At 42.8% G+C, this 25,600-nt stretch overlaps 4 protein-coding genes across 4 annotated transcripts; 2 read left to right on the forward strand and 2 right to left on the reverse strand.

Moving 5' to 3' along the window:
- The first annotated feature begins 508 nt into the window (after window positions 1-508).
- On the forward strand, window positions 509-5,678 carry hnrnpaba (heterogeneous nuclear ribonucleoprotein A/Ba). The gene is made up of 9 exons (XM_077021946.1): window positions 509-658; window positions 1,095-1,338; window positions 1,667-1,835; window positions 1,920-2,078; window positions 2,292-2,447; window positions 3,734-3,821; window positions 4,359-4,523; window positions 4,612-4,697; window positions 4,963-5,678. The coding sequence occupies exons 2-8, from the start codon at window positions 1,118-1,120 to the stop codon at window positions 4,680-4,682; spliced, it is 1,029 nt and encodes a 342-aa protein (XP_076878061.1). The 5' UTR covers window positions 509-658; window positions 1,095-1,117; the 3' UTR covers window positions 4,683-4,697; window positions 4,963-5,678.
- Window positions 5,679-7,536: 1,858 nt separating this feature from the next.
- eif4ebp3l (eukaryotic translation initiation factor 4E binding protein 3, like) lies at window positions 7,537-11,058 on the reverse strand. The gene is made up of 3 exons (XM_077021948.1): window positions 10,689-11,058; window positions 8,434-8,607; window positions 7,537-8,161 (listed from the first exon to the last, which is right to left on the reverse strand). Exons 1-3 carry the CDS (start codon window positions 10,819-10,821, stop codon window positions 8,130-8,132), a joined length of 339 nt encoding a protein of 112 aa, XP_076878063.1. The 5' UTR covers window positions 10,822-11,058; the 3' UTR covers window positions 7,537-8,129.
- Window positions 11,059-11,802: 744 nt separating this feature from the next.
- On the forward strand, window positions 11,803-17,784 carry hnrnph1 (heterogeneous nuclear ribonucleoprotein H1). Its single transcript, XM_077021945.1, has 11 exons — window positions 11,803-12,041; window positions 12,583-12,678; window positions 12,766-12,921; window positions 13,019-13,162; window positions 13,710-13,848; window positions 14,944-15,122; window positions 15,213-15,316; window positions 15,466-15,601; window positions 15,691-15,753; window positions 15,857-15,955; window positions 16,285-17,784. Exons 2-11 carry the CDS (start codon window positions 12,594-12,596, stop codon window positions 16,386-16,388), a joined length of 1,209 nt encoding a protein of 402 aa, XP_076878060.1. The 5' UTR covers window positions 11,803-12,041; window positions 12,583-12,593; the 3' UTR covers window positions 16,389-17,784.
- On the reverse strand, window positions 16,618-25,354 carry rufy1 (RUN and FYVE domain containing 1). The gene is made up of 17 exons (XM_077021944.1): window positions 25,046-25,354; window positions 24,527-24,700; window positions 24,274-24,391; window positions 23,908-24,009; window positions 23,646-23,769; window positions 21,988-22,049; window positions 21,480-21,615; window positions 21,299-21,400; window positions 20,767-20,883; window positions 20,158-20,325; window positions 19,908-20,005; window positions 19,403-19,522; window positions 19,042-19,171; window positions 18,837-18,931; window positions 18,693-18,741; window positions 18,411-18,488; window positions 16,618-18,278 (listed from the first exon to the last, which is right to left on the reverse strand). Exons 1-17 carry the CDS (start codon window positions 25,317-25,319, stop codon window positions 18,138-18,140), a joined length of 2,088 nt encoding a protein of 695 aa, XP_076878059.1. The 5' UTR covers window positions 25,320-25,354; the 3' UTR covers window positions 16,618-18,137.
- Window positions 25,355-25,600: the final 246 nt, after the last annotated feature.

The raw sequence follows: 25,600 nt of genomic DNA on the forward strand, positions 1-25,600 counted from the left end.
ATTCATTTGTTGTGCTTTATTTTTTGTTGACACATCAGATCAAGGTCCTTAAGGTGAACCCTGTCTGAAATATTGTTTGCCTAGAAAGCTTGTGCACCACACTTAAGTTTGTACTACCTCTACATCTCTACTACAACACACTACATTAATTAAATTAATTACACTTTAATTAATTTTAAACTTTTAAATTAAACTAATTAAACACATGCAACAATGCAATATCATTAAATAGAAGCCACATAGTAGTAGTCCTAGCCTGGACCTACTGAAATCTTTACAGATTTATTATTTTGTCACAGATGTTGTCATTCTAAAAAATAAAATGTTACATGGACTCAGCAATATGAGTTTGATCATTTATATATTTTTTATTTATGTATGATATTTTTACAAAATATTTACAAAACAAGCAACTTTCCTACTCTGGCGGTTCGGATATAGCGCGTTTGGGGCGTTATCTTCTGGCGTCGGTGTGCGATTTTCATTGGCGGTCAGCATGATGAGCAGCGAAAGACATCGAATAAAATGTCTCCTTACTGCAACCCTGTTCTTTCATCCAGTAATATAAAACCAACCACAGGTCGGCGCCATAAGGAAGACTCCATACAGGGGAACTCAATTAACAGACGGACTTTTCAAGAGACATTACGCTTTTAAGGTATTGTATTTTTGCTGAAACTGATTAATGGTGCGTTACATTTTTAATTAAATAATATTTTCACGGTAAACCTGGCATACATCCTGGCACAACGTGCCCGTAAAAGCGGTTTAGAATTACGTAACCGAAAGCGAGTGGCATGGTGGCTGCGGCCAAACACTGAGCGACGAATTGTTGCGAGTTACAATGTTGCGTTGCTGCGCAATTACAAATTAACAATAATGCGTCGTTGAGCGTTTTTGTTCTGCTGTTTCGCAACATGTTGCCCCAGTGGCAACATTTAACATCCTCGGAGTGTGTTTACATTGAAGCAAGCTGGCGTCTGCTAAGCTAATCAAAATGGTGGGAAATGTATACACGGTGGGGCATGCAGTCATTTTGTTACATAACGCACGCCGTTTCGTAATATTCAACGTTCGGGTTTTTTCCCTCCCAGATAATCGCACTACGTAAACTACCATGTCAGACGCCGAGCAGCAGTTTATGGAAACATCGGAAAACGGCCACGAAGGCGACGAGGACTTCAATGGAGCCGAGACGTACGAGGAGAACGAGGACGCGCAGGCCGAGGAGGAGGCGGACGCCGGCGTCGACAAAGCGGCCGAGGACGAGGACAACGCTCAAAATGGGGCTTCCGAAGGCGGACAGATAGAAGCGAGTAAAGGCGAGGAAGATGCCGGGTATGTGAAACGAACAAATATAGCGGTAGGAAAACCGCGCTCCGAGTGTGTAGTCTTTGTTCTTCCCGTCTTTGTTGGCGCCATGTGTCGCGTGAAGGGGGATGGGCGTCTTGGTGGATGGTGGGCAGGAAGCGGGCCCACGCTAGCGCACCTTATCCACGGATAACACATGTTTTTTTGTGTATATGTGCATATTGACGTGTTATGTCGGTTTTTGAAATTAATTTAACGTGCCCACATCTATAAAATATATAGCCAGTATCTCTCAACATAATGACTCCTTTTTTAGTTTTCTTATTCTGTCATTTTGATGCTTTATTCCCTTCAGGAAAATGTTTGTTGGAGGACTCAGCTGGGATACTAGTAAAAAGGATCTCAAAGATTACTTCTCTAAATTTGGCGAGGTGACGGACTGCACCATTAAGATGGATCCAAACACTGGAAGATCAAGAGGATTTGGGTTTATTCTGTTCAAAGATTCATCAAGTGTAGAAAAAGTAAGTTTGGTTGTAATGCACTCCAACTTTTATTTTGTATTACAGCTGATAAGCAAGCTAAGTTGTTTCCTGTCCCTCCTATAGGTACTCGCACAGAAGGAACACAGGCTTGATGGACGTCAGATCGACCCAAAGAAAGCTATGGCAATGAAGAAGGAGCCAGTCAAGAAAATATTTGTCGGTGGCCTGAACCCTGAAACAACGGAAGAAAAGATTCGGGAGTACTTTGGTGCCTTTGGAGAGGTATGATTTCTTGTAGTGCACCTATTGAGATGGGCTTGTTGTTATGGTTCCAGTTTGCTTGAATACATTCAAATATAGTGACTTAAAATGTATAATTGTTATTTATAGTATTTCTACTGACTCCTAAAGTTTCTGATGTTTTTATTGCTTTCTTCTCCAGTTTAGAGACATTTGTATTATGTAACATATATTTCCTTTATGTCATTGATGCAGATTGAGACTATTGAGCTTCCAATGGATCCAAAGACAAACAAAAGGAGAGGGTTTGTCTTCATTACCTTTAAAGAAGAGGAGCCAGTCAAAAAAGTCCTTGAGAAGAAATATCACAATGTCAGTGGAACCAAGGACTCGAATGGAAAAGAAGGCCTTGTAAGTTTGTATTTTCATTTTATTTCTTTACATTAATTCTAATTATTTTTGAATTGTTCTGTTAAATGGATGAATCTCAACCAACAGAGTTGCATTAATTAATACTCTATGCAAAAATTAGTGACCATTATTTACAGTAAACCATTAGTTTACATCCTTTTTTTTAACACCATCATTTTAATAGTAAGTTGAGAATTTATTTTGCTTCTGCTCAAAGCACATGGCCTAAGCACTAAGTGTTTGGTTTTGAAGGGCTTTTGGAGAAACTTGAACAAGGAGCCACAAAGTTGGCTGGATTATCGATGTAGGTGATGCTGTGCTGGTATTTTTCATTTCAATCCAGTACCAATAACTATATTTTGGCAAAGATTCAACACCTTTGTATTAAATAATCAGACTTCTCTCCATGCTTCACTAAGAACAATTATCTGTAATTTATAAATGTCAGATGGGTCTGCAAGTTTTTTTCTTTCCTATATCAAATGCAGTGTAATTTACGTACAAGGAATACCCTAAAAGGAACAACTGCTTTGACCTTTATGGGAAACAGAGCTTACATTCTTAAAGTTAAAATCAAGAGGTCAAGTGTTTAATATTACTACACTGTAAAATAAAGTTAATTTCCTGACACTTAAGTATTTTTGGGTCAATAACATTAGATTATATAGCTTGAAGTTTGAATGAAAGGCTTGAATATCAGTTATGCTGTTACACAGAGCAGAGGCTGAGGCACAACATTTAAATACATTTAAATCAATGGGTTTAACGTCAGTTATGCTGAGATTTTTATATTTTGAATAAAAGTACAAGATTAAATAAGCTGATGCCGTTAAATGTCCCTTGTGGAAACTCTGATGGCCTTTCCATGGTTGAAGTTATCTGAGCATGCATAAAGAGATTGTTTTAAATGTTAAATGTTTAACCTTGTCCATTCTCAAGAAACAACGACAGTGATGTAGCAGTAATTACTGAATTATTGAAAATATGACCATTACACTGATGATCAAACACAATTGAAAGGCTTCCATTACTGTCACAATGCTAATTACATTTTAACAACATGTAGCTGCTTGAAATTACTTTGCAACCACTCTGTTTTCAAGAAAAGTAAACGGTAATTGGATATACATATTTAACAAATCACATTATTCAAAATAACTGCAGGGTTTAAAAAAGTGAAATCTAAATTTAAAGAAAGCTAAAATCTAGAAAATCCAAAAGTCTAGAATCCAGTGTAGCTTTTCTGGACGCAGTGTTGAAAATGAAGTGTCTGTCTTTGTGTTCAGTGTGAGATCAAGATTGCACAACCCAAGGAGGTGTACCAGCAGCAACAATATGGGGGTCGCTATGGTGGCAGAAGCAGGGGCCGTGGAGGTAGGTGTTCAGGAACAGCCCGGCATCTTCAGCCTTCATGAACATGCTCTTTTATATGGCAGCATCTTTGCTACTAAAGCCTCTGTAACCTAATCAGGGATTCTTGTTTGATATTTTAGTCCTGATATTTTAGTTCCAGTTGTCTCCTCCCAGTAAAACCGTTCCACGTACCATGGCACCTTTGAATAATGGTCACAAATTGGCTAAGTGAACTTTTTGTGCCTGTACAGTGAGGCCAAAAGTCGCCTCCGTTATCCACAAATCATTAGTGTTATCTATTAGCTGACCAACACAGGTTTTCCACTGCTCTTGGCAATATGATTTTTAGCGAGCTGTATGACTGACTGATAGTTGTATTGCATTGTAAACAAATGCCTGGTCCTAAACACTTCAAAAGTAAAATTATGTAGTGTTTGAGATTAACATTTTGAGGTTTTCCTGTAATTTTCTTTGTATTCTAGGTTTGGCGAAGCATGTCTATTGGCCGGTCTGTTTCAGTTGTATGTAATGTCATGTCTCAATTTCTGACCTTTGCAGGTCAGGGTCAAAACTGGAACCAAGGTCACAATAACTACTGGAGTCAGGGCTACGGAAATCAAGGCTATGGTTATGGTGGACAGCAGGGCTACGGCGGATACGGTGGCTATGGAAACTACGATTATTCAGCAGGCTATTATGGCTATGGCAGTGGCTATGACTACAGTAAGAGCAGATCAAGTTTGAATTTATAATTTTTTTGGTGACCTGAATAAAGTTTTTATTATTATTTCTGCTCTTCTACCCTACTCAGACCAGGGCAACACAAGCTATGGAAAAACTCCAAGACGCGGTGGCCACCAGAGTAGCTACAAACCATACTGATCGTGTGTAGTGCGGGTATGCAAAATAATTTTCACTTTTTCTGCTATGTAACCCATATATTTAGACATTTATATTCAATCACTTGGTCTACTTGTCATCCAAAAACACACAGAGGAGTGAACTCAAGTGGAGCAGGAATGTTTTGAGTAAATGGCTGAACCAGTTTACGAGCCCTTTATGTCAGACCAAAATAAGTTTACTTGTTGTTCAGAGCAAAATGCTTTTTCATTTTTACGTTTTCTTTAAACAAATAAAATATCATACTGTTTCTCTTTCAAAGGTTGTGAGACTGCTGACCAGGAACCAGTGAATTGGTCCCAGTGAACTGGTCCCAGTGAACATGGCGGTTCAGTCTTTTACTTTTGGATCTTGGCAGAATCTGGAGTTCTGCTCCATTTTGTACAGACAACAAATAAGGAACTAGGGGAAGCAAACATCACTTCACTTTTTATTTTATACTTTTTTTTTCTCCATTTTTACATTTCCAGAGATGGAAGTGTTATTTTTTTACTGTACTTTTTGGTACCTTTTGAATCTAATGTATTGTATGGTTGTATTTTACATCTTGGCTGTATTTCCCACACTTAGCCTTGGAGCTGTCAAGAACCCTTTTTTATTTTCATTTTTTATTTTAATGTGTTCTGTACCTGGTTATTTTCCTCATGTGTTCCGTGTTGCAAAGATGCATGGCTCAAAGTCTGGGGTGAACTGAAAAGGGATAGACAAAGATTGTAAGCTGCTTGTCCTGTTAATCTACAGGCCACAAGCTCTTTAGGCAACCATTTTTTGTCTCTTTTTTGTGTCCTTATGTTTTGCTTTTAAAGAGATCCCTTCCTGCCTTGTCAGTTAATTTAAAAAGTGGCTTTAATAGTGCTAAAATTATACCTCAAAGCATACACCTGTAACTGTAAGAGGACTCTTCCTCACTCACTGGAATCTCATTTTTCCAGTGTCTTGGACAAATTTGGTGGAAATAAACTTGGTTTTTAAGATGTCTACTGTATGCCTAATGCTTTTGAATAATAGCAACTGTGTAAGCTTACAGCAGTGCATTTATTTAACTTTGACCGAATATGGTCGCTAGGTATTGAATTTCAGTATTGAGTTTATTCTCCTGAAATGGAGTGGATGTGAAACATTTGGCCGATAACACTTCCTGCAAAAACCTACATACCTGTTTATGTATTTTTGCATGCTGAATCAAAAAATTGTTCTCATAATTTCCCTATCACTTGAGTTTATACAGCATGGAACAGCTGTAACAAGAAAATACTGAAGAGGTGCTCCTAAAGCCAATTACAGGAAAATATACATTGTATAATTTTGAATCAATCCCGTGCATGTGTTGTGTTACAGCTGTATTTATGAATAGGTAATATACTTAATGTAAAACAAACTGATAGAAAAATTCTCAGAACAGATTTGAATTCAGCAAAAAGTACAGTAGGGTCTGTCTATTTTAGATGGGGGGGGGGTGCAATTTTGTTAAATTTTAATTTTGTTCCCTAGTCTAATGAATGTACCAAATTTAATATTGGGCATTCATGATGGCGGATGCAAGCTCTTCTTTATCTGGATCTATTTCATAAATTACACTTAATTTGTTTCCTTGTTAAGTTTGGAATGGGCATAAAGAAAGGCCAATCAATTCATCCAGTATGTAAGAAACCGAAAGGTTAGCTATACCAAAACTGGATTTGCACGTAAGACAAGTCACCGGTCAGCAATGTAATAGCAGCTGCTGTCCCAGTGACCCAGGCATCTCAACCTTCTGACGGCTGCCATATTAGTCTGATGGACCAACAACTGTGTTTCATAAAGAAATATGGAGGATTGTAACATTTTTTATAACGTCGCTTACTATTTCAACGACGCTTAGTGTTTATGTATTGGGTGGTGTCAATGTATTGCAGTGAGATTAGTCCCTGTCACAATTGTTTGAAGAATTCCATTTATTTGGCTGATCATATCCTGCTCTTCTTTTACGGTTTCTGCTATTTATAACTGACTTAAGCAGCAAAGCAAAAGGAAACAAGATTAAGTGATTTGATTATATAAACTTTCATGTTGTAGGCCTCTTCTCTGTAGCACAATGTGTTCATGGTGCCAAGTGGGATGAAAAAAACTACTGAAACACATCGTAATACGATGGATGATTTTGTAAACTTTGTCTCAGATTCATACTAAAGTTTGAAAATAAATGTTTTCACAGTTTGACTGACAGTAGGTTAATGATGAAGGCACAAAGCAGTTTAGTAATAAAATGTTATGACTTGAGCTTCTTTATTGTCTTTAGATTCAATTCCGTATTCAATTCTAGTCTATAATGGAATATTCAAACTTTCGTCAGGAACAGACGTACTGTTGCATTCTCAACCACTTTCCTTCCTTTTGTTTTTGATTTGTTTAAATTGCCTTATTTATTATTTGCTCATTACACTGAGCATTTATATTGGCTTTGGTTACAGATGCAACACCACATTTATGAAGTTAATGACGTCAGGTTTCGACTGAAACTGTGTCACAGATTTAAATTGAGCTTCGTGATTTTAGGTCAGTGGAGTTCTTTTTTTAGCCACCATCACTAGCCCATCCCCTCAGCCAGCTTCAGATTACAACCACTGTTCCTCCTCACTGGTACGGCATCCGGTTGTTTGCCATTTGGGAATAGGGGGAATATGGCTGTGAAGACCACCAACTAAGGAGGACATGAATATTTCTCATAATGATGTGGTTGCTTTTATATTTGGTTTTCGCATTATTTTTTTGTATTGTGTACTTTGTTTCAAACGACTTAAATGTGTCTACTACAGTGTCCTTGGCACAGAAGCTGGTTTTTCTGCAAGACACCAAACATGGCACAAAGATGTTTATTTTCCCCATATTTTGTACAATTTTCAAAAAATTCATAAAACCAAGTGTATTTGTGTCGGTTTAATTAAAGCAATAAAAAAACCTGCTGAAATCCAGGTAAATAATCCAGAGAAACCACAACAGTGCATGGTGGTGTACTGTGTTTACAATAAAAGGATTCTGGTGCACTGCATGAATTTAAAACATTAATTATTCTCTACTACATTCTTTGTAGCTGTTGTATACATTCAGTTGGAAAATCTACATTATAACATCAGCCAATCTATTTATGAGGGACATCTTTGAAATTAGGTTAATTTTCCAAGCCCCTCTTTTCCAATCAAATGTAATTTCCCTTAAAAAATACAAAGTACCATAAAAACATTTACAATAAAAACATTTAGAACAAACATCCACAATCTCCTTTTTCAGGTCACCACTGACAAATTACCTAGAACAAATGAAAAAGCACCCTCTGGGTGTTTATTTCCTTGTTTTAAAAAATCTGCAAAGGAAAGCAGTGGTGCCAGTTATGGGGTAACAGCAGCACTGCAGTGAAAGAAGAGTGTTCTCCACAGGAGGCAGATCAAAGGATTAAATGTCCATCTCGAACTGGCTGTCTTCAGCTGCAATGACAAATGAGTGATGTTAGATTTTTACAACCCCAAGAATTTGTCAGCATAAAGAAACCACGTAGCACCGATGCTCTGACAGATGCTTGAATGACTGCATTACTGGTTGCAAGATAAAAATTGGTTCAGTTTTGCCTGACTGCACATTCTGAACTTTCATTCTCGATCAAGTAGCAAGCCCAATGGTGACGGCTGCCTACTTAAAGACCGTTTTTGTTTATTTGTTTGTTTTAATTGCTCATTTTGTTATTCCAGATTTGCTTTACCTGCCATATCCTTGTTCACATCCAGTTCTTCTTTGAGCTCTTGCATTTTGACCACAGGATGATGGTTAGGAACAGTAACCCCAGGAATCTGTGGAAGGCAGCAGGGTGGTGTACGGGCAATCGGAGAGTTTCTACAGTCCAGCAAGAACTTCCGGTCATAAATGATGCGAGTACCTGTCAAATATTTAAAGCAAAAAGGCCACAAATGCTATGAACTTCTCAAATGCTAGAAAATTTTACACTCTTCAGAGTAGCAGGTTAGAAAAAGCCAAGATATCATGTTTTCATTATTTGAACAAAACGACTTTCACATCCAAGTTGGCTTCTCCAGCGCATACTACAAAACAGCAGGGGTGAAAATAAAGTTTGTAGGATGCCAATATCTGAAGTGATCTGACCTTTTTCGGAATAATAGTCCTGCAGCACATGATTATAATTCTACCCGAGACTACACGTAATGTTTGTAACACCAGTAATTTTATGCATATGTGCTGTTGATAATATGAATGTGACTAAAGCCACACTGGGCGGGCTGTCTGGAACATGAAGCAGTGCTCTGCTCCCACTTCAGAGCAGAGCCCAGGAGGCCCACACTTGGCACTCCTGATTAAGTTCTAGGAAATCTGAGTACATGCAGTTGTGGAGGACAGAGCCATTTTGAGGCAGGCAAAACCACATGGAGAGTAGAGGAGTTCGAAGCACGTTCAAAACATGCACACAAACGATCAAGTATGTCCAAGTTCTCCGAGTTACAAATTTTAGCCCTCCTCAAGGGGCCAGCCTAGAACGCAACACCAAAGCTTTAACCACACGACTGCAGCGGGTGGCAGACAACATTACGGCTGGGCTGGATTTAGACCCGAGTGAGGGGTGGTGCCATCACAGGGCCATACAGTTACCCATAATGCTGTATCAGAGTCAGAACAACATGTTATGCAACATCATGTTTTGTGCAATGTGCTCTGGACAAAAGGGGGTGAAGGAGCCGGGAGGGGTGCTGGGGGCTGGGTACACAGCCGTCACAACCGAAACACTTTACAGAGGAATGCGAAGACGTCAGCGAGGCCGTGCAGGTCTTTGTTCAAAAGACAGCAGGTTGCTAGTGCTCAGGCAAAGTAATGACATGTGTGCATGAGCTTGTCAAGATCTTTGTGAAGGCTATTCAATTTGGAGGATATCCCTAGTGTCTCTGTTTTGAAATTCTATCTAGTCAAAAAATGGAAGTGTGGAAGAGATAATGCAGAATGCGTTGCACGAGGGCCACGAGGCCGGTAGGGGGTGCGGGTGGCAGGGAGGCGGAATTACATTCAAGCAAGAAGTATTTCCTCTCAATTAAATAATCAAATCCCCAGGATTCTGAATTCCTTTCAGCTCCTTCACGGTTATTGGTATACGTCTCCACAGGGAGGCATCCGAGATCCACTTCACCAGCAAACGTGTTCTTGGCTGGAACAGGGAGTTCTGAGATATCCTAGAAATGCAACAGCTGTGGACATAGGGAAGGGCGGCTTTTCAAGTAAAATCCCTCTTACTTGGTCTTACAGCGCCGTTATGGTCATTTGGTAAAGACAGTGTTGGGGACAAACTGAAAAATTGTTGGGTGGAGGGCACTGATCAGGCACAAGCATAGGGTCAGCGGTTAATTTTCCCCAGATTAGATAGTGTAAAACCCCAACGACACTCGTCTGCTGTTACTGTAGGAGACAAACAAGCAGTAAACAGATAGCGTATCGTTCACATTGTTACATAACTAGCCGAACAGCCCAAGTCCTGCTGAAGTTGAGCAAATTTGCATAAAAGTTTTAACGTTTAATTGCGCAGTACCTATTCGACATGCAACTGTTGTTTACCAGAAAGAATGAGAACAAAAAATGCGTTTTACCGTCTAGTTTGAAGCAACAAAAGTTTATTACTGTAGTTTTTGTTACTTTTTAAAAAGTGGGTTTTACAGAACCAAAAAAAACTCTTACAATGCAGTATTATAGATCACCACAGCACAGAGCAAAATGGCCTGCATGGATGAGGTTGTTTTTATACAAGTATAAAACTAACCTCGCGGTTTCTGTAACATAATATCCGCCACAGCACAGGCTAAGACACGCGGTTAACCTGGAAGCATTTCACAAAAATACAGGATTTCAGATTTATTACAGTTGGTCCGATTGGGCGTGGGCACACCAGGCAGAGTTTTAAGTGTTGTCTATTCACCAGACCTCCAAATACATATATTTGTTTTCAGAAGGAAGCGAGCTTACCTCCTGGCGTTGTGGAGAACAAGGTGCCACCGGGTGTCTGACTGTAGCAGTCGGGGAGTTGAGACCAGTCTTTCAGCTGCATCACTCGAGTTGGAATAGGACAACTTTTGGTCTTTTGCTGGTTGGCAGACATTGTAGATTTATTATACTGGAAATGCAGTAAAGGCCTGAAAAATCTGTCTTTGTTGTAAAATATTTCAAATGTTTATTTCTTTCTTCCTACTCTAAGTCAACAAACCATCTAATCACGCATCGCCTCACACACCTACAGACAACAATAAGCACTGCACTAAACTAAAAGTTGGAAAGAAGTCGTTGAGCACCGCGTGCTCGGATATTTAATAACAGGACATGCTACGTGACTCGTGTCACGTGATGGGGTGAGCTTGGGCAACACTGCACAACATACCATGCAGGGTTGCCAGAAATCCAGAGAAATATATGATATGCCAGTTTGTTGCCACATTTCTAAACTGCTAAACAAACAGCAAGTGTATTGTATAGACTGTTTCAATAAAATATAGACCTACACGAGTTGTTAAAGGGCTCAGACAGCGCGAATGGGAATGTAATATCTAAAATGGTTCAACAACTTCAATGACACTGAGCAAAGGACATAAGAACATAAACGAACATGCCTAGTTGAATTCACATAACATTTGAATTCTGATGAGCAAGGTAAAAAAAATATGCATTGCAACAAATAAAAAAGGCAAATTAAACACTCATATCGCTCGCCAGGGGTGAAAACCCAGAAAGAGGCGCCTGCTTGCTGCAAGAACAGGGCGGAGGGAATCTTTGCAGAACAAAGTTCTCCGCCAAACCAGCAGGTGGCGGTATATCCAACACTTTTCGCACGAACCAGCAGGTGGCGGTATATCCAACACTTTTAGCACGAACCAGCAGGTGGCGGTATATCCAACACTTTTCGCACGAACCAGCAGGTGGCGGTATGTCCTACACTTTTAGCACGAACCAGCAGGTGGCGGTATATCCAACACTTTTCGCACGAACCAGCAGGTGGCGGTATGTCCTACACTTTTACTAACCAGCAGGTGGCGGTATGTCCAACACTTTTAGCACGAACCAGCAGGTGGCGGTATGTCCAACACTTTTCGCACGTAACCTAAAATCAACAAAGAACGGTGGAGTCTCTCGGCTGATCTTCCTTTATTAGTCGGGGGGGTCGATTGTGTGATTTCGGCGTAGAGTTTATCTCGCTAAATTGTTATTATCGACCTGTACGGGTTTTTTAAAAGAAGTTATTGGGTAACGGATTGGCGGAGGGAGCAAATATCTGACCGTTCACGTTCCTTCCGTGGCAGAATACGCGAGGATAGCGACGTTTATTTGGTATGTGGGTCAGCTAGCGTTAGTTTATTCGGCTAATCTGGCTAAGCGTCTTCATAATCTCAATCTCCGCCGTAATCCTCATAATCCCGCTCCGTGGTGGTTCCGTTGGTTCCGTAGACGTCGTTTGACGTGGTGATATAATTGTTTGCTTGGTTATTCGTGTGGATATCGTGTCGTTCCGTAGCAGCTAGCTCAAAGTGTCCAGGTCGCCTGTTCCCTTCATCGTTTCGGTTTTACTATAGTTAGCATGCTAATCTATGGCTAGCTGACGGAACCGCTTGCGCACGTAGCTGGAGATTACGGGCTCAGACGCTCCAGCTATTCGGTACCCGGTTGATTTGGTGTCTTCAGACCTGTGCGATTGCTTAAAATGTGTTTTAATTGTGTCCGGGATGCCCCAATGTCAGCACATGGCCGCTCAACAGCCGTTGTTTGACCCGGTTTTGCATGGTTCTGTACGGGATATAACATTCACATTTATCTAGTTAGTCGAACGGAACCGGATGAATAAGGTCCAAAACACGTTTTCCCGTGTTCGCAGCAGCGCAGAGCATGGCGGACGGAGAGGGTTTCGTGGTGCGGGTGAGGGGTTTGCCCTGGTCCTGCTCGGCGGACGAAGTGCAGCGGTTCTTCTCAGGTCGGTTCCGAAGGGGGAAACATTATTGTTCAATATTGTTCGCGGTCTGACCACAGTTGGCAACTAATTTTTGGTTTTTTATTACAGAATGCAAAATTGCAAGCAGCGGTACGAGCATCCATTTCACATACACGAGGGAGGGGCGGCCCAGTGGAGAGGCGTTCGTGGAGTTCGAGACGGACGAAGATCTCAAGATCGCCGTCAAGAAGGACCGGGAGACGATGGGACACCGCTACGTAGAAGGTGGGCCGCACGACCCGGTGCTGCTCGGGTGGGATGCGTGGTGGAGAGTTTATAACATTCAGTGACCGTAGACTAATGGATGCATGTGTGGTTTCAGTGTTCAAATCCAACAGCGTTGAGATGGACTGGGTCTTGAAGCACACGGGCCCGAACTGCCCAGACACCGCAGGGGACGGCCTGGTCAGGCTTCGGGGTCTGCCTTTCGGCTGCAGTAAAGAGGAGATTGTCCAGTTTTTCGCAGGTACGTCCGTGAGAACTTGCAGTTTTATTCCACACATCAGTCAGAAACTCAAACAGTGACTCACTGACTATTATTTATACATAACCTTAGTAAGATGAAATGCAAATGTCACTGTTTCTGGACACCGGAAGGCTGTTTTATTTAAACTTGGAACTATTTTTACTGTAATACATTTGAATTGAAATAGATTAAAAGACCAAAATGGGTCACTTTGCTGCCATTCTTTAAAATATCTTTGTTTCATTTATTATGGTCTTATAAATTTTAACAAGTATAAATGGCTGCCCAAATGGTCTATTTTAGGACATTTGCTTTATGTACAGCAACAATGAAAAATAGACATTTCTTAGACACCTGACTACTCGTATCAATTACCCTTTTATCATTGTTACAATAAGATACTACTCATAGTGCATTGCACCCCATCTGGTGTTTACATGTAACATCATTTCTAATATGAAACATCCCTTAGCAAACTATAAATTCATGTTAATGGGCTTGTGATTTAATATGTCCCCCACTGGGGTTATCTGTCCTTGGGTTGAAGGGTTGGAAATCGTGCCAAATGGGATTACATTGCCGGTGGACTTCCAGGGGAGGAGTACGGGGGAGGCCTTCGTGCAGTTTGCTTCACAGGATATAGCTGAAAAGGCTCTAAAGAAACACAAGGAAAGAATAGGGCACAGGTGGGGATGGTTGGTTGGTTGGCTGGATAAGTTGCTTTTCTTATGGTGTGCACCTCTCAACATGTATGCACTGCAGAAATGGCAAGACATTCTCTCAAACTGTTTGAAGTAATAATAACAAGTATTGATTGCACTTTCGGAAGATGAGGCCCAGTTCTCACCCCAAGTCATACTGTTTATCTCCATGTTTTATCTCCATCTTTAGTGCTGAGTGAGTCACTAAATGAGAATTGATTGAAAAGGACCAAGTGAACGGAAATGATCGTTCAGAACTTTTCTGGATTCTAACGTGAGATTACAGTAAAAGATGCAACATTTCTTTACTCGTTACTGGTGAACGGTTTCAATTCTTTGGGTGTCCGGGATGTGTTTTAGCTGAAAACATGTTTATGTATGACCATAGATTTGAAAGAAAAGTTCTAAACTACAAAAATACCATTAGTTTCAAACACCATGGCCCATTCAAGTAAATGAAAATCCAGTCCAATTGTGGGGGCTAGAAGTGGTCACTCAGCACTAAGTTTAATGTGTTAGAGATCTCTCAGGTTTATATTTACCACAATGAAGACTTCAGCTCATGAGGACCCGGTAAACACAGGTAATACTGAGTCAGACATGACGGCCTGAAGTCTCTTCCTGCCATGTTCTATGTACTCTGCTATGACAGGGTGACAAGAACATAATCCACAGTTACAGTGACGTCACACAACGTTACCCACAGTTACAGTGATGTCACATAAGAACGTAACCCACAGTTACAATGATGTCACGTAACCCGCGGCTGCTGCGGCAGTGTCGACTGTTTGCATGAGTGGCCATAAGAAAAGTTGAATGAGGGTTGAATGGTGCTCTTAAATGTAAGGTTCCACATATATTTGTTAATATTTGTTTTTCTTCATTTTCCAAACCAGAAAAAAAGTCACTGAGTGGAGTCATTGTCCGTTTTTCAGTATTCAAGTTGTCAGGGTGTATAACATTATTGTAATCCCCCCTCCAATGGATCCTTTTAGAGTCCGATATTTGTGCACGCAGCAATGCTCTGTTGCCCCCGGTCCGTAGGCCCTGGTTCCATCACTGTGCTCTTGGCCCCCGTAGGTACATAGAGATCTTCAAGAGCAGCCGTGCGGAGGTGCGCACCCACTACGAGCCCCAGCGGAAGGTGATGGGCATACAGAGGCCGGGTCCGTACGACCGGCCCGGCGCCGGCCGCGGCTACAACAGCATGGGCCGCGGCGTCGCGTTTGAGCGCGTGCGGCGAGGCGGCTACGGAGGAGGTACGCGTGAACCGCCGACAAGATGGTTTGGTGTTGCTCGGTAACCTTCTGGTGCTCGTTCACACTTAAAAAAAAAAATCTCTGTCTCAGATGGTCGTTATGGGGATGGAGGTTCCTCTTTTCAGAGCACAACGGGGCACTGTGTGCATATGAGAGGCCTTCCCTACAGGGCCACGGAGACGGACATATACAATGTGAGTTCGTATACGCACATGAGTGGACGGTTGGGTTCGTCTCCCCACAGGAAATGTTTGACCAAGATGCTGAAACTGATGTTTTCTGATTGCACTTCCCCGCAATGCGGAGCCGTTTTTGAACTGTACCTCGTTGGTCCGTGTCGCAGTTCTTCTCCCCGCTGAACCCGGTGCGTGTGCACATGGAGATCGGCCCCGACGGCAGGGTGACGGGCGAGGCCGACGTGGAGTTCGCCACACATGAAGATGCCGTAGCCGCCATGTCGAAGGACAAAGCCAACATGCGTGAGTAGACCCTCATACATACACACACACACACACACACACCGCCCCGTTGGAACGCGCCGCTAACTAGCCCCCGCCATGTCTTGCAGAGCATCGCTACGTGGAGCTGTTCCTCAACTCGACAGCGGGAGGCGGCAGTGGCGGATATGGAGGTCAGATGATGGGAGTGTTGGGTTAGTGCTCCGTTTGGCCCGTGGCCTCTATGACCGGGCGGGTCTGCTCTAACTCGCCCTACGCTGTGCGTTTCACCTCCAGGGAACCAGTCATCCTATGGGCATGGCAGTCAGCAGATGAGTTCCGGGTACAGTGGTGGCTATAGCAACCAGAGCAGCATGGGGGGGTACAGTGATTACAGTGAGTGTCAACTCCACCGTACCACAGTGTGATGGGCAGAACGTTTGGCTGATGGATTGAATTATTTCTACAGTGAACCCATCTGAGATCACACTGTGTGGAGTCCTTGTATCAGCAGTGACCTGCTCACTGTTGAAGATATGCAGTTGGGTCATCTTTCTAAAAATGACTCTTTTGTATCTAATGAAGGGACAGCAGAAGGTTGTTATTTTCCAATGTCCAGTGACACTGTTTGCCTGTTTCAGCCCTGTTTTGAGTAGTGTGTGCATGTGTTTGTGTGGCACTGAGAACTCCCTGGTCCTAAAGTGTGTATTTCTCCCTCCTGTCAGGTAATCAGAGCGGAATTGGGAGCGGGTACTATGGCGGAGGCAGCCGCGGGTCCATGGGGATGAACGGACTCAACAGCAGCATGGGTGGTGGCTGGGGCATGTAGCCACCTCCACCCCCTGGTTCCTCTCAGCCTCTGGGTGAATGACCGGTGACCAGCACTTAGCATACTCCTGTTGTGGTTTTTGTTTGTTTGTTTTTGTTAGGTATTTTGTTGTTGTTTATTGACTTGCTTTAGAGCTGGTTTAGTGAGACCTTTTTTTATTCTTCTCACGTCTTTTTATCTTATGTGGATGATGTCACTGAGAGGGAACCAAACTGTTCTGCATCATTACTTTTTGTTTGTGTTTTTTTTGTGTGTGTAATAAAAGTGAAGCCAATTGCTGGACATATTACATAAGTTGGAAGAGGGGAGCAGTGCCTGGAAGCAGTAGTTTCAATGTTAATATACACACACACACAGAGAAAAGTGACCATGTTTCTGTCCGTTTTCATAATGGCACCTGGGGGTGGGATGGGGCTGGTATGTTTTACAGTAGAAAGCGGATGTGTACTGTTCCAACGCATGTTTGCAGGAGCACAACTGGAACGTTAGATGCATGTGGTAATTGTTTGATAGCTCACTCTTCTCCCTCCAGTAGACTGACTTTGTATTTGTGGTGTGGTGCCCGGAATGAATTAATCTCTCGGTTCTTGTTTAGTTTTATTTGGGTTTTTCACGGATGGACGGCTATTTTGCTGGGGGTAGTGTTTATTAAAATCTACATAATTCTATAGAAAAAGTGCAGACGTTTTAAACATGATTACAAATTTCTAAACAGTGCAGATGGAGGAGACAGAACTGCACAAACAGTAAATGGTTGTACATTCTAAAATAGCATTTTGTATTTACATAGTTTTTGTTTAAAAAGTTAGTTCAATGTTTTCCAAAAAAAAGTTTGTTGATTTAGTATTAGTGAATTAACATGGTGGAATAGTCTGGAAAACTACAGTCTCCCTATAATGCGTTCCTCTGACAAATTTTACCAATTAACATGTCATTTTGTATCCCAAGGACAAATTAAATATTAATGCTTTTGTTTAAACACTGCATAAATTTTTCGTATTATGTTCTAAGAACAAATATTGATTCAATATTAAATACTTTAAGCCTTTAGCATGCACACTGTACACAGTGTATACACTCAGGTGTGTTAACCCATCTGTACTTGTCAGCCTGCCCTGTCACACTGCATCTGCCTGGTGTACACATCATTATTACAGCTGCCTTTTGTGAGATCCTTGCATTTTGTTGCATGGCAACCCTCTCAGTTGTGTGTCCTTCTTAATCGTTCAAATCAACCCTAAATATGGCCACTGAGAACATGCAGGAGTAAAATAGGGGTGCTGCAAACAGGGGCAGTGTTGAGCATCTCCCAGAGAGCAGCCTCAAAAGAAGCATTTTATTCTTCCCCTCATTCACGTTTAGAAAAGAGGGGGCCATGAGTGAAAACATCTCACAAGGGCTCAAAAGTAGTTGAATGGAGTTTGAGTTTTCAATTAACACTCTCCCTAAAATGGAGAATATCAACAAGGTGGGGGGGGGATACAGCCATCACAAACATCATGCCTTAGAATACACCTTTTAAAAATAATCACATTCTCCCTGTAGAAGAAATTACTTTGCATATAATTTGCAATATTTATACTGCCTACTGGCTGAAGACAGATTTCCATCAAGCTGAAAGCCCCAAAGAATCAAAGCACACGTATTATTCTGGCTAGTCTCCAAACCCCATGATCACCAAGGAGTTGGTAGAGCAATGTGCCTGTTCGCCATGCACATTCGTGTTTGGTCTGAGGAGTCCGAACAGTGTCAAGAAGTGGTGGAGCTTCTCTGGAGAAGCAGAGAGTGGCAGATGTCGCAGACGCGCACCGGTCTGGGGTAGGACGGAAGAGCCAGCTCGTTTGCGGAGCAGCTGCTGCAGTAGATGTCCCCACAGTTTCTGCAATGGTGCTGAAAGGGAGGTAGTGAGAGTGGAGTTAGGACACGACCTTCACACACCACTGGAGGAACCGCAACAGGAACCCCGCATGCACGGTTCGTTAACTACACCCCATAAGCCCTGGACGCGGGTCTGGTGCTTACTTTTCGGCGGGAGATGGAGAACTCCTTCTGGCATTGCTTACATTGTGTGGCCTCATCATCCTTCAGCCAAGCGTGACCCTGGAAGAGCAAAACCTTCTTCAGCTCAAGACATGACCTCCAACACTGCACCATGTGATCAGCCCGTGAAATGTAGCACTTTAGCTGCTTTGTACTACCACGAGTGTGGAGAAATTTGAAGCGAACCAACAGCTGTTTCAGAATCCTCAGCATTTAGGGAAATGTATTGATTGAAACTTGCCACACTGCTGGTGGTGACCCTACCTTTAAAGCTTTGTTGACCTCTTTAAAGTCCTCCATTTTTAGTTTGGATCTGCAGAGAACAGTTGTGAGTAATGAGAAAGGAACGGCTGAGCGTGACTGCAGCGTGTGCTGCTGTGTAAGAGTCTGGTAGGGCCTCGGTCTTACTGGCTGAGGTGAAGGCCCATCTCCTGCAGCGCCTGCTCCTGTTCCTCACACAGCTGCTGCAGCTGTTTCTTCTCCTGACGCAGACCCTGCAGCTCCTGGTGGAATCACATTTCATCAGAGAGAGAGAAAAAAAAGCAAACAAATCGTATTGAACAGCGGCAGGGTGCTGCGGTGATGATGATGATGATGAAGAGTGCGGTCTGACCGTCTGCAGGCCCTGGAGCTGCTGGAGTTGGGTGCGCAGCTCTGTGCTGTTGTCCTGCTCTCGCTGGAGATCCCTCTGCAGCCGCTGCCTCTGATCCTTCTCCCTGCTTAGCTCCGCCTCCAGCCCCGCCCTGATGCACAAAAAATATATGTGGAAATTTTGCCACTTGGCACACTTTAGTGCTAATTGGTGGCCATCCGCCTTTATTCGCCATTAACGCTAAATAGAACAAATATGTTAACGGAGCGAAAACTTCGCCAGAGAGCTGTATGTAAAGATCACGTTAACTGCCCTCACGCCAACAGGCACACGTGGTACTGGTGACTTGTGGTGCCTGTGTGGTAAACCAGCCGGCTGGTACCTCAGGGCATCAAGGTCAGAGAGGCGCTTCTGTAGTCCGTCCACCCTGCTCTGCATCTCACAGCGCACCTCCTCCCGAGTCTCCTCTGTGCTCCTGCGTCCACGCTCAGAGCTCTGCAGCCTTTATGGACACCAGGCTCATTTTACTTACAGCGGTCTCAAGGGACATCTGCTCAAGAGATGTCCCCCACCATTAACACAGTGGCTTCCTGGACAGCAGGTTATTCAATTTTGTTGCCGAACCAACCAAATATATATTCATATATTTTAGAGGATTTTTGTTCTTTACAAAATATCATTTTGATTTGATTCATTTGATCAGTTTTTTGTTGTTTACAGCTCAACTGCATTATTTTGTAAAGATCAGACTGGGTACTTGGACATGCTACTTTACAATATTTTTGGACGCTTCCTGAGCCAAACCAAATGATCTGTGGAATCGCTTTTAAATACATCAACAAAACATGAATACCACGTCAAACCTGAAAATGTGTATTGGCCCTCACCTCAGTTCCAGTTCTTTCATTGACGTTTCCATCTGACTCATCTTCTGCTCCAGATTCAACACCTCCTCCTCCTTCCTCTGGACCACTTTGCGAGCTTCCTTATTTGGCCAGCAGGGGGAGACAAAGAACAACAGAATTGACCATAAAACCATAAAAAATAATTTTAAAATCAGCACCGATAATTTCAAAAACAATTGCATCGCAACATACGTATGCAACAGGACACCCAGGTCATCAGGTGCAACAGTACCTGCGTTTTGTTGAACATGTCGAGGTTGAGGTTCTTGACCTGGTCCAGCTGCTGGCGAAGGGCGGCCAGTGTGTCCTGCTTCTCGTGGATGTCCTTCTCCAGCAGCTTCATGGCCACCTCCATCTCCTGCTTGAGTCCCACCTGTAGCTCCAGCTCCTTCTGCAGCTCCTACATGGCCAGATGGACCACATGTCAGCTTCAGAATGTTTAAAGAAAGATTAATCAGAGAATGACATTAACGTATCGCAGAACGTCCAAGAAAATGTCATCCGAACTAAAATGAAGACTCCTCACATATACACGTATATATCCTCATTTAAATATGCGACGATGACCATGAGAAGGAATCTGGTAATGCCTACAGATCTAGATGGACTTTTAATACATTTGGGCACATTTAACCGAGTGAAGTTAAACGTGCAGTATGTGAAAAGGTCATTAAATAATCAACAAGGAAACAAGGAAACGGTGAAGACGGAAGCAGAACAATGAAGTGCTAGTGAGTCTGATGGCCACCCGTTCGGTTCGGAGATCGTGCAGAGAGGAAGGAAACAGGTGGGGGGGGGGTGGGGGGTGAGGGGGGGGGGGGGGGGGGCATGTGCGACCAACCTGTCTGATGCGCTTCTCCTCCTTGTACTGTTTCCACACCACGCTGTACATTTCGTCCAGACCCTGGCGCGTCTGCCGGTAGGTCTCGAGCTCGACCTGACTGTCCTGCAGTGTTACCTGGAAGATCATGAGGAAAAAATGTGCCGTATTTTGTCAATTGCGATTTTTACACCGCAATGGAAAATTGTCCTCCGCTTTTAACCCATCTGGTGCAGTTAGAACACACACAAACACACTAGTGATTACTAGGGGGCTGTGGATCACACGTGCCCAGAGCGGTGGGCAGCCCTCGCCCGGCGCCCGGGGAGCAGTTGGGGTTAGGTGCCTTGCTCAAGGGCACCTCAACCATGGCTTCAGGTCTGGGAATCGAACCCACAACCCTCCGGTCACAAGACCAGTTTCCTACCACCAGGCCATGACTGCCCCAAGAGGAAGAGGAGGCAGAGGAGGAGAACTGAGAACCCTGCTGGCGGATCCCTGAGCGGAGCGTGCTCCTGCGGTCCTCGGGCGAGGGGGGGGGGGGGGGGTTTACCTCCTCTTTCCTCTGGCTGGTCTGAAGGATGCTGAGGTTCTCCTGGCGAAGCTGCTCGTGCTCCTCCCGTAACGAGTTGATCCTGTCTGTGGCCGCCGACAGCTGCGGAACACACGTGCCGCATTCAGAACCTGCTGCTATCTGCAGGTAACGCTCATGAATGAACACAGGGGCGTCTGACCTCCTCCATGAGTTTGCAGTTGATCTTCTCCAGTGAGTCCATCTTGACCTGAAGGTCATTCACAGTGCAGCCCAGGTGGCGGTTCAGTTCCTCTATGTAATGCTTCTGATCCAGGATCGCTGTCATTTTAGCACCACTGACAAAAGGAGAAACAGTAAGCAAAATACAAGCATAACACACGTGTACGTGGCCTACAGTCTTTGAAGATTTGAGCGCAAAGGGGTTCTTCACCAATTTTACAAGTAGCAGTCATTGAAATGGTGTGAAATGTCAAATTCTAACATCACTACGGTACCAAAGAATCATTTACACTCGTAATTACAAAGATTATTATACACCCTATTCAAACATACACTCTAAACACTATTAAAATATATTTTCAAGGTCTGGAATTTTGACCTGACATTTGGCCACATGGAAGGACAATTTAGAAGATATGGATTTTTGTTATTAGGGGAAGGTGTGAAGGGAAGCGTGTGCAGTTCAGCACGGTGTATTAGCTACTCACTCTTGTGTGTTTTCAGTCATCTGTGGGTCCTTTAGGTACAGCGAGAAGTCAATGATACCCACCTAAAACATCAAGACTGCTATGGTTACCATGTGAACTACACCAAAATGGTCCCAAGAGTAGTGCTGGGCGGTACACCGGTTCACACCGAAAACTGGTGTTTATTTTTGTTATCATAAGAATTTTTCATAAACCGGCCACACCGGTTTAAACAACCTTCATGTGTCCGGAACGCAGCAAAGTCGTTAAATGTTTCTCAAGGGAAGTAAAAGATGATGCCCCAAAGGTACTTTTGCCAAAGAAAGGAGCTGTGTCTGTTGTCAGGAAGTACCGTATTTTCTCGACTATACAGCACACCTACAAAGTTTTTTAAGAAATGGAAAATGTTTTATAAGCCACACCGGGCTAAAAGCCGCATATATCTACTGAACTGAATACCTTTAACTGAACTGATCAGTTTCTGAACAGTGCCTGTAGCATTTCATGTGCGACAGATTTGGCTTTCAGCCGGAGTTGTGCTGAATTCCGACTCCTCTCGTTTATCCGCATAAAGACGCTACAGATTATATTGTCGATTTATGTTTCTATGCAAAAATAAGAGCTACACTTTAATTATCAATCACAGCAAACGGCATTATCTATGTCCAAAGACACACTGGCTCAAGGGTGTTAATTATTTTAAATAAAATGCAGACTGGCTATACTGAAGTTCACCTCTGACTACATGACTTCGCAGTATTACAGCAATATTATGTCTAAATATCTAGTTAGGACAAAACTAAAGTGCTCAATGAACTAAATTACAATCACTGTAACTCCCCAATATCTTCTGTAGTGTCTTTATGTGTGTGCAAACGAGGGGAGTCGGAACGCGGCACAACACGTTCGTTAAAAAATTCTCCGTCGTGCCTGCTGCTTGCATGTGTTAAATGAAAATTAGCACTTTCTTCTTTGATTCACAACTTTGTCCTACCACCTGATTAACTTTCGGCTCCACCCCTGACGGGTGAAGAAACATCTACAGAAAAGCCCCACTTCAGTATAAGTCGCATGGTTCAAAGCGTAAGGGAATAAGCGGCTTATAGTCCGGAAAATACGGGTAGCAATTGCAGGGGCTCCGCTGTGGCGTGTCGAGGTCGCGTTCTGCTCTTCAGCGCTGTGTTTGCAGGGTTCATCCACCTTCACAAGGTGGAATTCAAGCACGGAACTTTCAAGGTCCATTTTCAATATTTTCCACCACCTTCAGCTTAATTAAGTTACATATTTATACAAATACACATATGGTCGAAATGATTAGCTTTTTATCACATTAAAAGAGATTTAAAAAATAAAAGGTTTTGCATTTTTACTGCAACTGTCATGCTATATGATTAATTCACTACTTTAGTGCTACCATTTGAAAATTGATCATGTGGGGCCATGCAAATCTGTATTACATGTAATACTTAGGTGGAGACATTTTTCTAACAGTGGAATAGGGTACTCTTAACCACTCTACTGCAGTAATTCTTTTCGTAATCAATGCAGTTAACACATCATGCATGGGGGGGAAAAACCGTCAAATACCATGAAACCGATATAATTTTGAAAAATACCGTGATATAGAATTTTGGTCATACCACCCAGCACTAGAATGGAGATTGCTTTGCATATTTCACCTGAGAATCCAGGTCTTCTCCTTTCACACAGAGGTTGGCATCAATAACGTTCAGACCCACCAGCATACCTACAACAACGGAGCCCTCTTCCTCCAGTACAAGAGCACCCGGCTCATAAAATTCTCTGACAAACACAACAGAAAGATAGCTTTGTTATTGACGGCAGTTAAGATAAAATGACAGATTTAAAACTGCACTGAAATCTTGGGGCTCAGACAAGGAGCGGAGATAAATAGAGGATGTTTGGTGAGGATCTTCTCACCCAAGGAGGTCACGTCTGTTTATCAGAACTTTCAGATAGTCGGCCACTTTCTTCTGCATCAAGGCCAGATGGAGCCAGGCTCTAGCTCTCCCGAGTCCTGTCCTGTGAAAGAAAAAACAATGAAATGGGTATGAATGTTAGCTTAGCATGTCATTGGAAGGAGGGGCTTTGGTGAAAGGTTTGGGTGAAGAGTAGGGGTCTAAGGGAGGGGACCCTCAAGCAAAGATTACAACTATAAAACCTATTACACTGGCTTTGAACTGCACATGTTCCCCTCACAATCCTGTAACACCGAAGACATCTGTAATAGTGAGGTATTTGCACATACGACATATATCAAAGATATGCACTTGCATGGAGACTCACTTCAGCCCAGGCATATCACGTACACTTGTAGCAAGGTCAGCAGACTCAGGACACAGTTTCTCCACCAATTCCAAAGGAGCCCAGATAGACTTGTTTTGACCAATAAAGGATTTCTTTACTGCAGAGTTCATAAGGCAGTGGGGTGGGGGGAAAAATGTTGTCAAGCAAGCACTACAAAGCAAATGGTAGAAAATACACACCTAAATTATAGAACAGCTATTTCAAGGGCTTTAAGATTTTTTTTTTAAATCACCTTTCAATCCATGTTTAAGACAGTGTTCCAAGACCACAAAGAACTGCTGCAAAGGTGGATACTCTGAATCTAGAGTCCGGCCCAAGCTCAGAGAGGACTGGATCAGCACTTTAATGCTAAGCTTCATCATACTTAGTAGATTGGATCTCTCTACTGACATGGGATCCTTCATTGCTGAAATGGCAGAAGACACCAAAACAGGTTTACAGTTTAGACACACAGCCAACCTGTACTTTCCAGCCACACACTAAAATAAGTCGGTACAAATATAAGGAGATCATAACTTATAGGAAGAAGAAGACATTAACTATATTACAAGCCGGAATGGTTCGAGTAACTGTAGATACTGGGATCTAGTCAACTTTATATGAAAATCTGAAAGTCCTCAGCTAGACCGCTGGTTATCTAGCTCACTCACTCACTCAGTCAGTTGGCTAGTTAGCTAGCAGAAGTAGCTTTCAGTAGTATTCGCAGTGTTACTGACATTTTTGACTATGAACAACGGATCAAGTTTCCTACCACACTTGGTAGAGTCGGAGGTCCGTTGTGGAGACGGACTCCCTTCACACACAGAGGAGTTCCTCAAACCAGGACTGTGCACACTGCTAATCGACTCGGTGGCTTTTCGTGCCAAGGACAAAATTGGTGCCGACCAAGAGCTGTCGAGCGGCCTCTCCTTCTGCTCCCCATTGTTATCGTTTTCCACAGCGTCATTTACAACTGCGGTAGATACCGGTTCTTCGTTTTTGATATCGTTGCTGTGAACTTTTTTGTTTGGGTTTTCGTCGGCCATTTTCGGAGCCTTAACACGTGACGTGAGCCAGACTAGAGTAATCGCTCACGGATATGTAGAATAAGTGAGAGAAATCGACCGTTGAGTCAAACCCACGAATGATCTAAGTCACCCTGTTTGGATGTAGTCTATCTATTTTATCCCGTAATGCATTTAATAGTAAATACTACCTTCACACTATTCCCGAATTCCCTACAGCCGGAACCAAATTCCCTATACTTTTATTCTAAGAAGAGTGTGACTTGTATGATGGGCAAGCCAGTGTGACTTGTGTCAGTTGT

Source organism: Brachyhypopomus gauderio, chromosome 11 (genome assembly GCF_052324685.1).
Source record: "Brachyhypopomus gauderio isolate BG-103 chromosome 11, BGAUD_0.2, whole genome shotgun sequence".
Lineage (NCBI taxonomy): Eukaryota > Metazoa > Chordata > Actinopteri > Gymnotiformes > Hypopomidae > Brachyhypopomus > Brachyhypopomus gauderio.

What these genes read in the sequence shown, in the direction of transcription:
- rufy1 (XM_077021944.1), bottom strand. Translation starts at nt 25,319, where the DNA reads ATGGCCGACGAAAACCCAAACAAAAAAGTTCACAGCAACGATATCAAA. An exon ending in TCTTAAACATGGATTGAAAG is followed by an intron (nt 24,392 to 24,526) that starts GTGATTTAAAAA and finishes TGAACTCTGCAG; the next exon opens with TAAAGAAATCCTTTATTGGT. An exon ending in GAGAAGACCTGGATTCTCAG is followed by an intron (nt 22,050 to 23,645) that starts GTGAAATATGCA and finishes TTGATGTTTTAG; the next exon opens with GTGGGTATCATTGACTTCTC.
- hnrnpaba (XM_077021946.1), top strand. Translation starts at nt 1,118, where the DNA reads ATGTCAGACGCCGAGCAGCAGTTTATGGAAACATCGGAAAACGGCCAC. An exon ending in ATTCATCAAGTGTAGAAAAA is followed by an intron (nt 1,836 to 1,919) that starts GTAAGTTTGGTT and finishes TCCCTCCTATAG; the next exon opens with GTACTCGCACAGAAGGAACA. An exon ending in CAGAAGCAGGGGCCGTGGAG is followed by an intron (nt 3,822 to 4,358) that starts GTAGGTGTTCAG and finishes TGACCTTTGCAG; the next exon opens with GTCAGGGTCAAAACTGGAAC.
- hnrnph1 (XM_077021945.1), top strand. Translation starts at nt 12,594, where the DNA reads ATGGCGGACGGAGAGGGTTTCGTGGTGCGGGTGAGGGGTTTGCCCTGG. An exon ending in CGGAGACGGACATATACAAT is followed by an intron (nt 15,317 to 15,465) that starts GTGAGTTCGTAT and finishes TCCGTGTCGCAG; the next exon opens with TTCTTCTCCCCGCTGAACCC. An exon ending in GGGGGGGTACAGTGATTACA is followed by an intron (nt 15,956 to 16,284) that starts GTGAGTGTCAAC and finishes CCCTCCTGTCAG; the next exon opens with GTAATCAGAGCGGAATTGGG.
- eif4ebp3l (XM_077021948.1), bottom strand. Translation starts at nt 10,821, where the DNA reads ATGTCTGCCAACCAGCAAAAGACCAAAAGTTGTCCTATTCCAACTCGA. An exon ending in GTTCTCCACAACGCCAGGAG is followed by an intron (nt 8,608 to 10,688) that starts GTAAGCTCGCTT and finishes AATATTTGACAG; the next exon opens with GTACTCGCATCATTTATGAC. An exon ending in TGTGAACAAGGATATGGCAG is followed by an intron (nt 8,162 to 8,433) that starts GTAAAGCAAATC and finishes TTGTCATTGCAG; the next exon opens with CTGAAGACAGCCAGTTCGAG.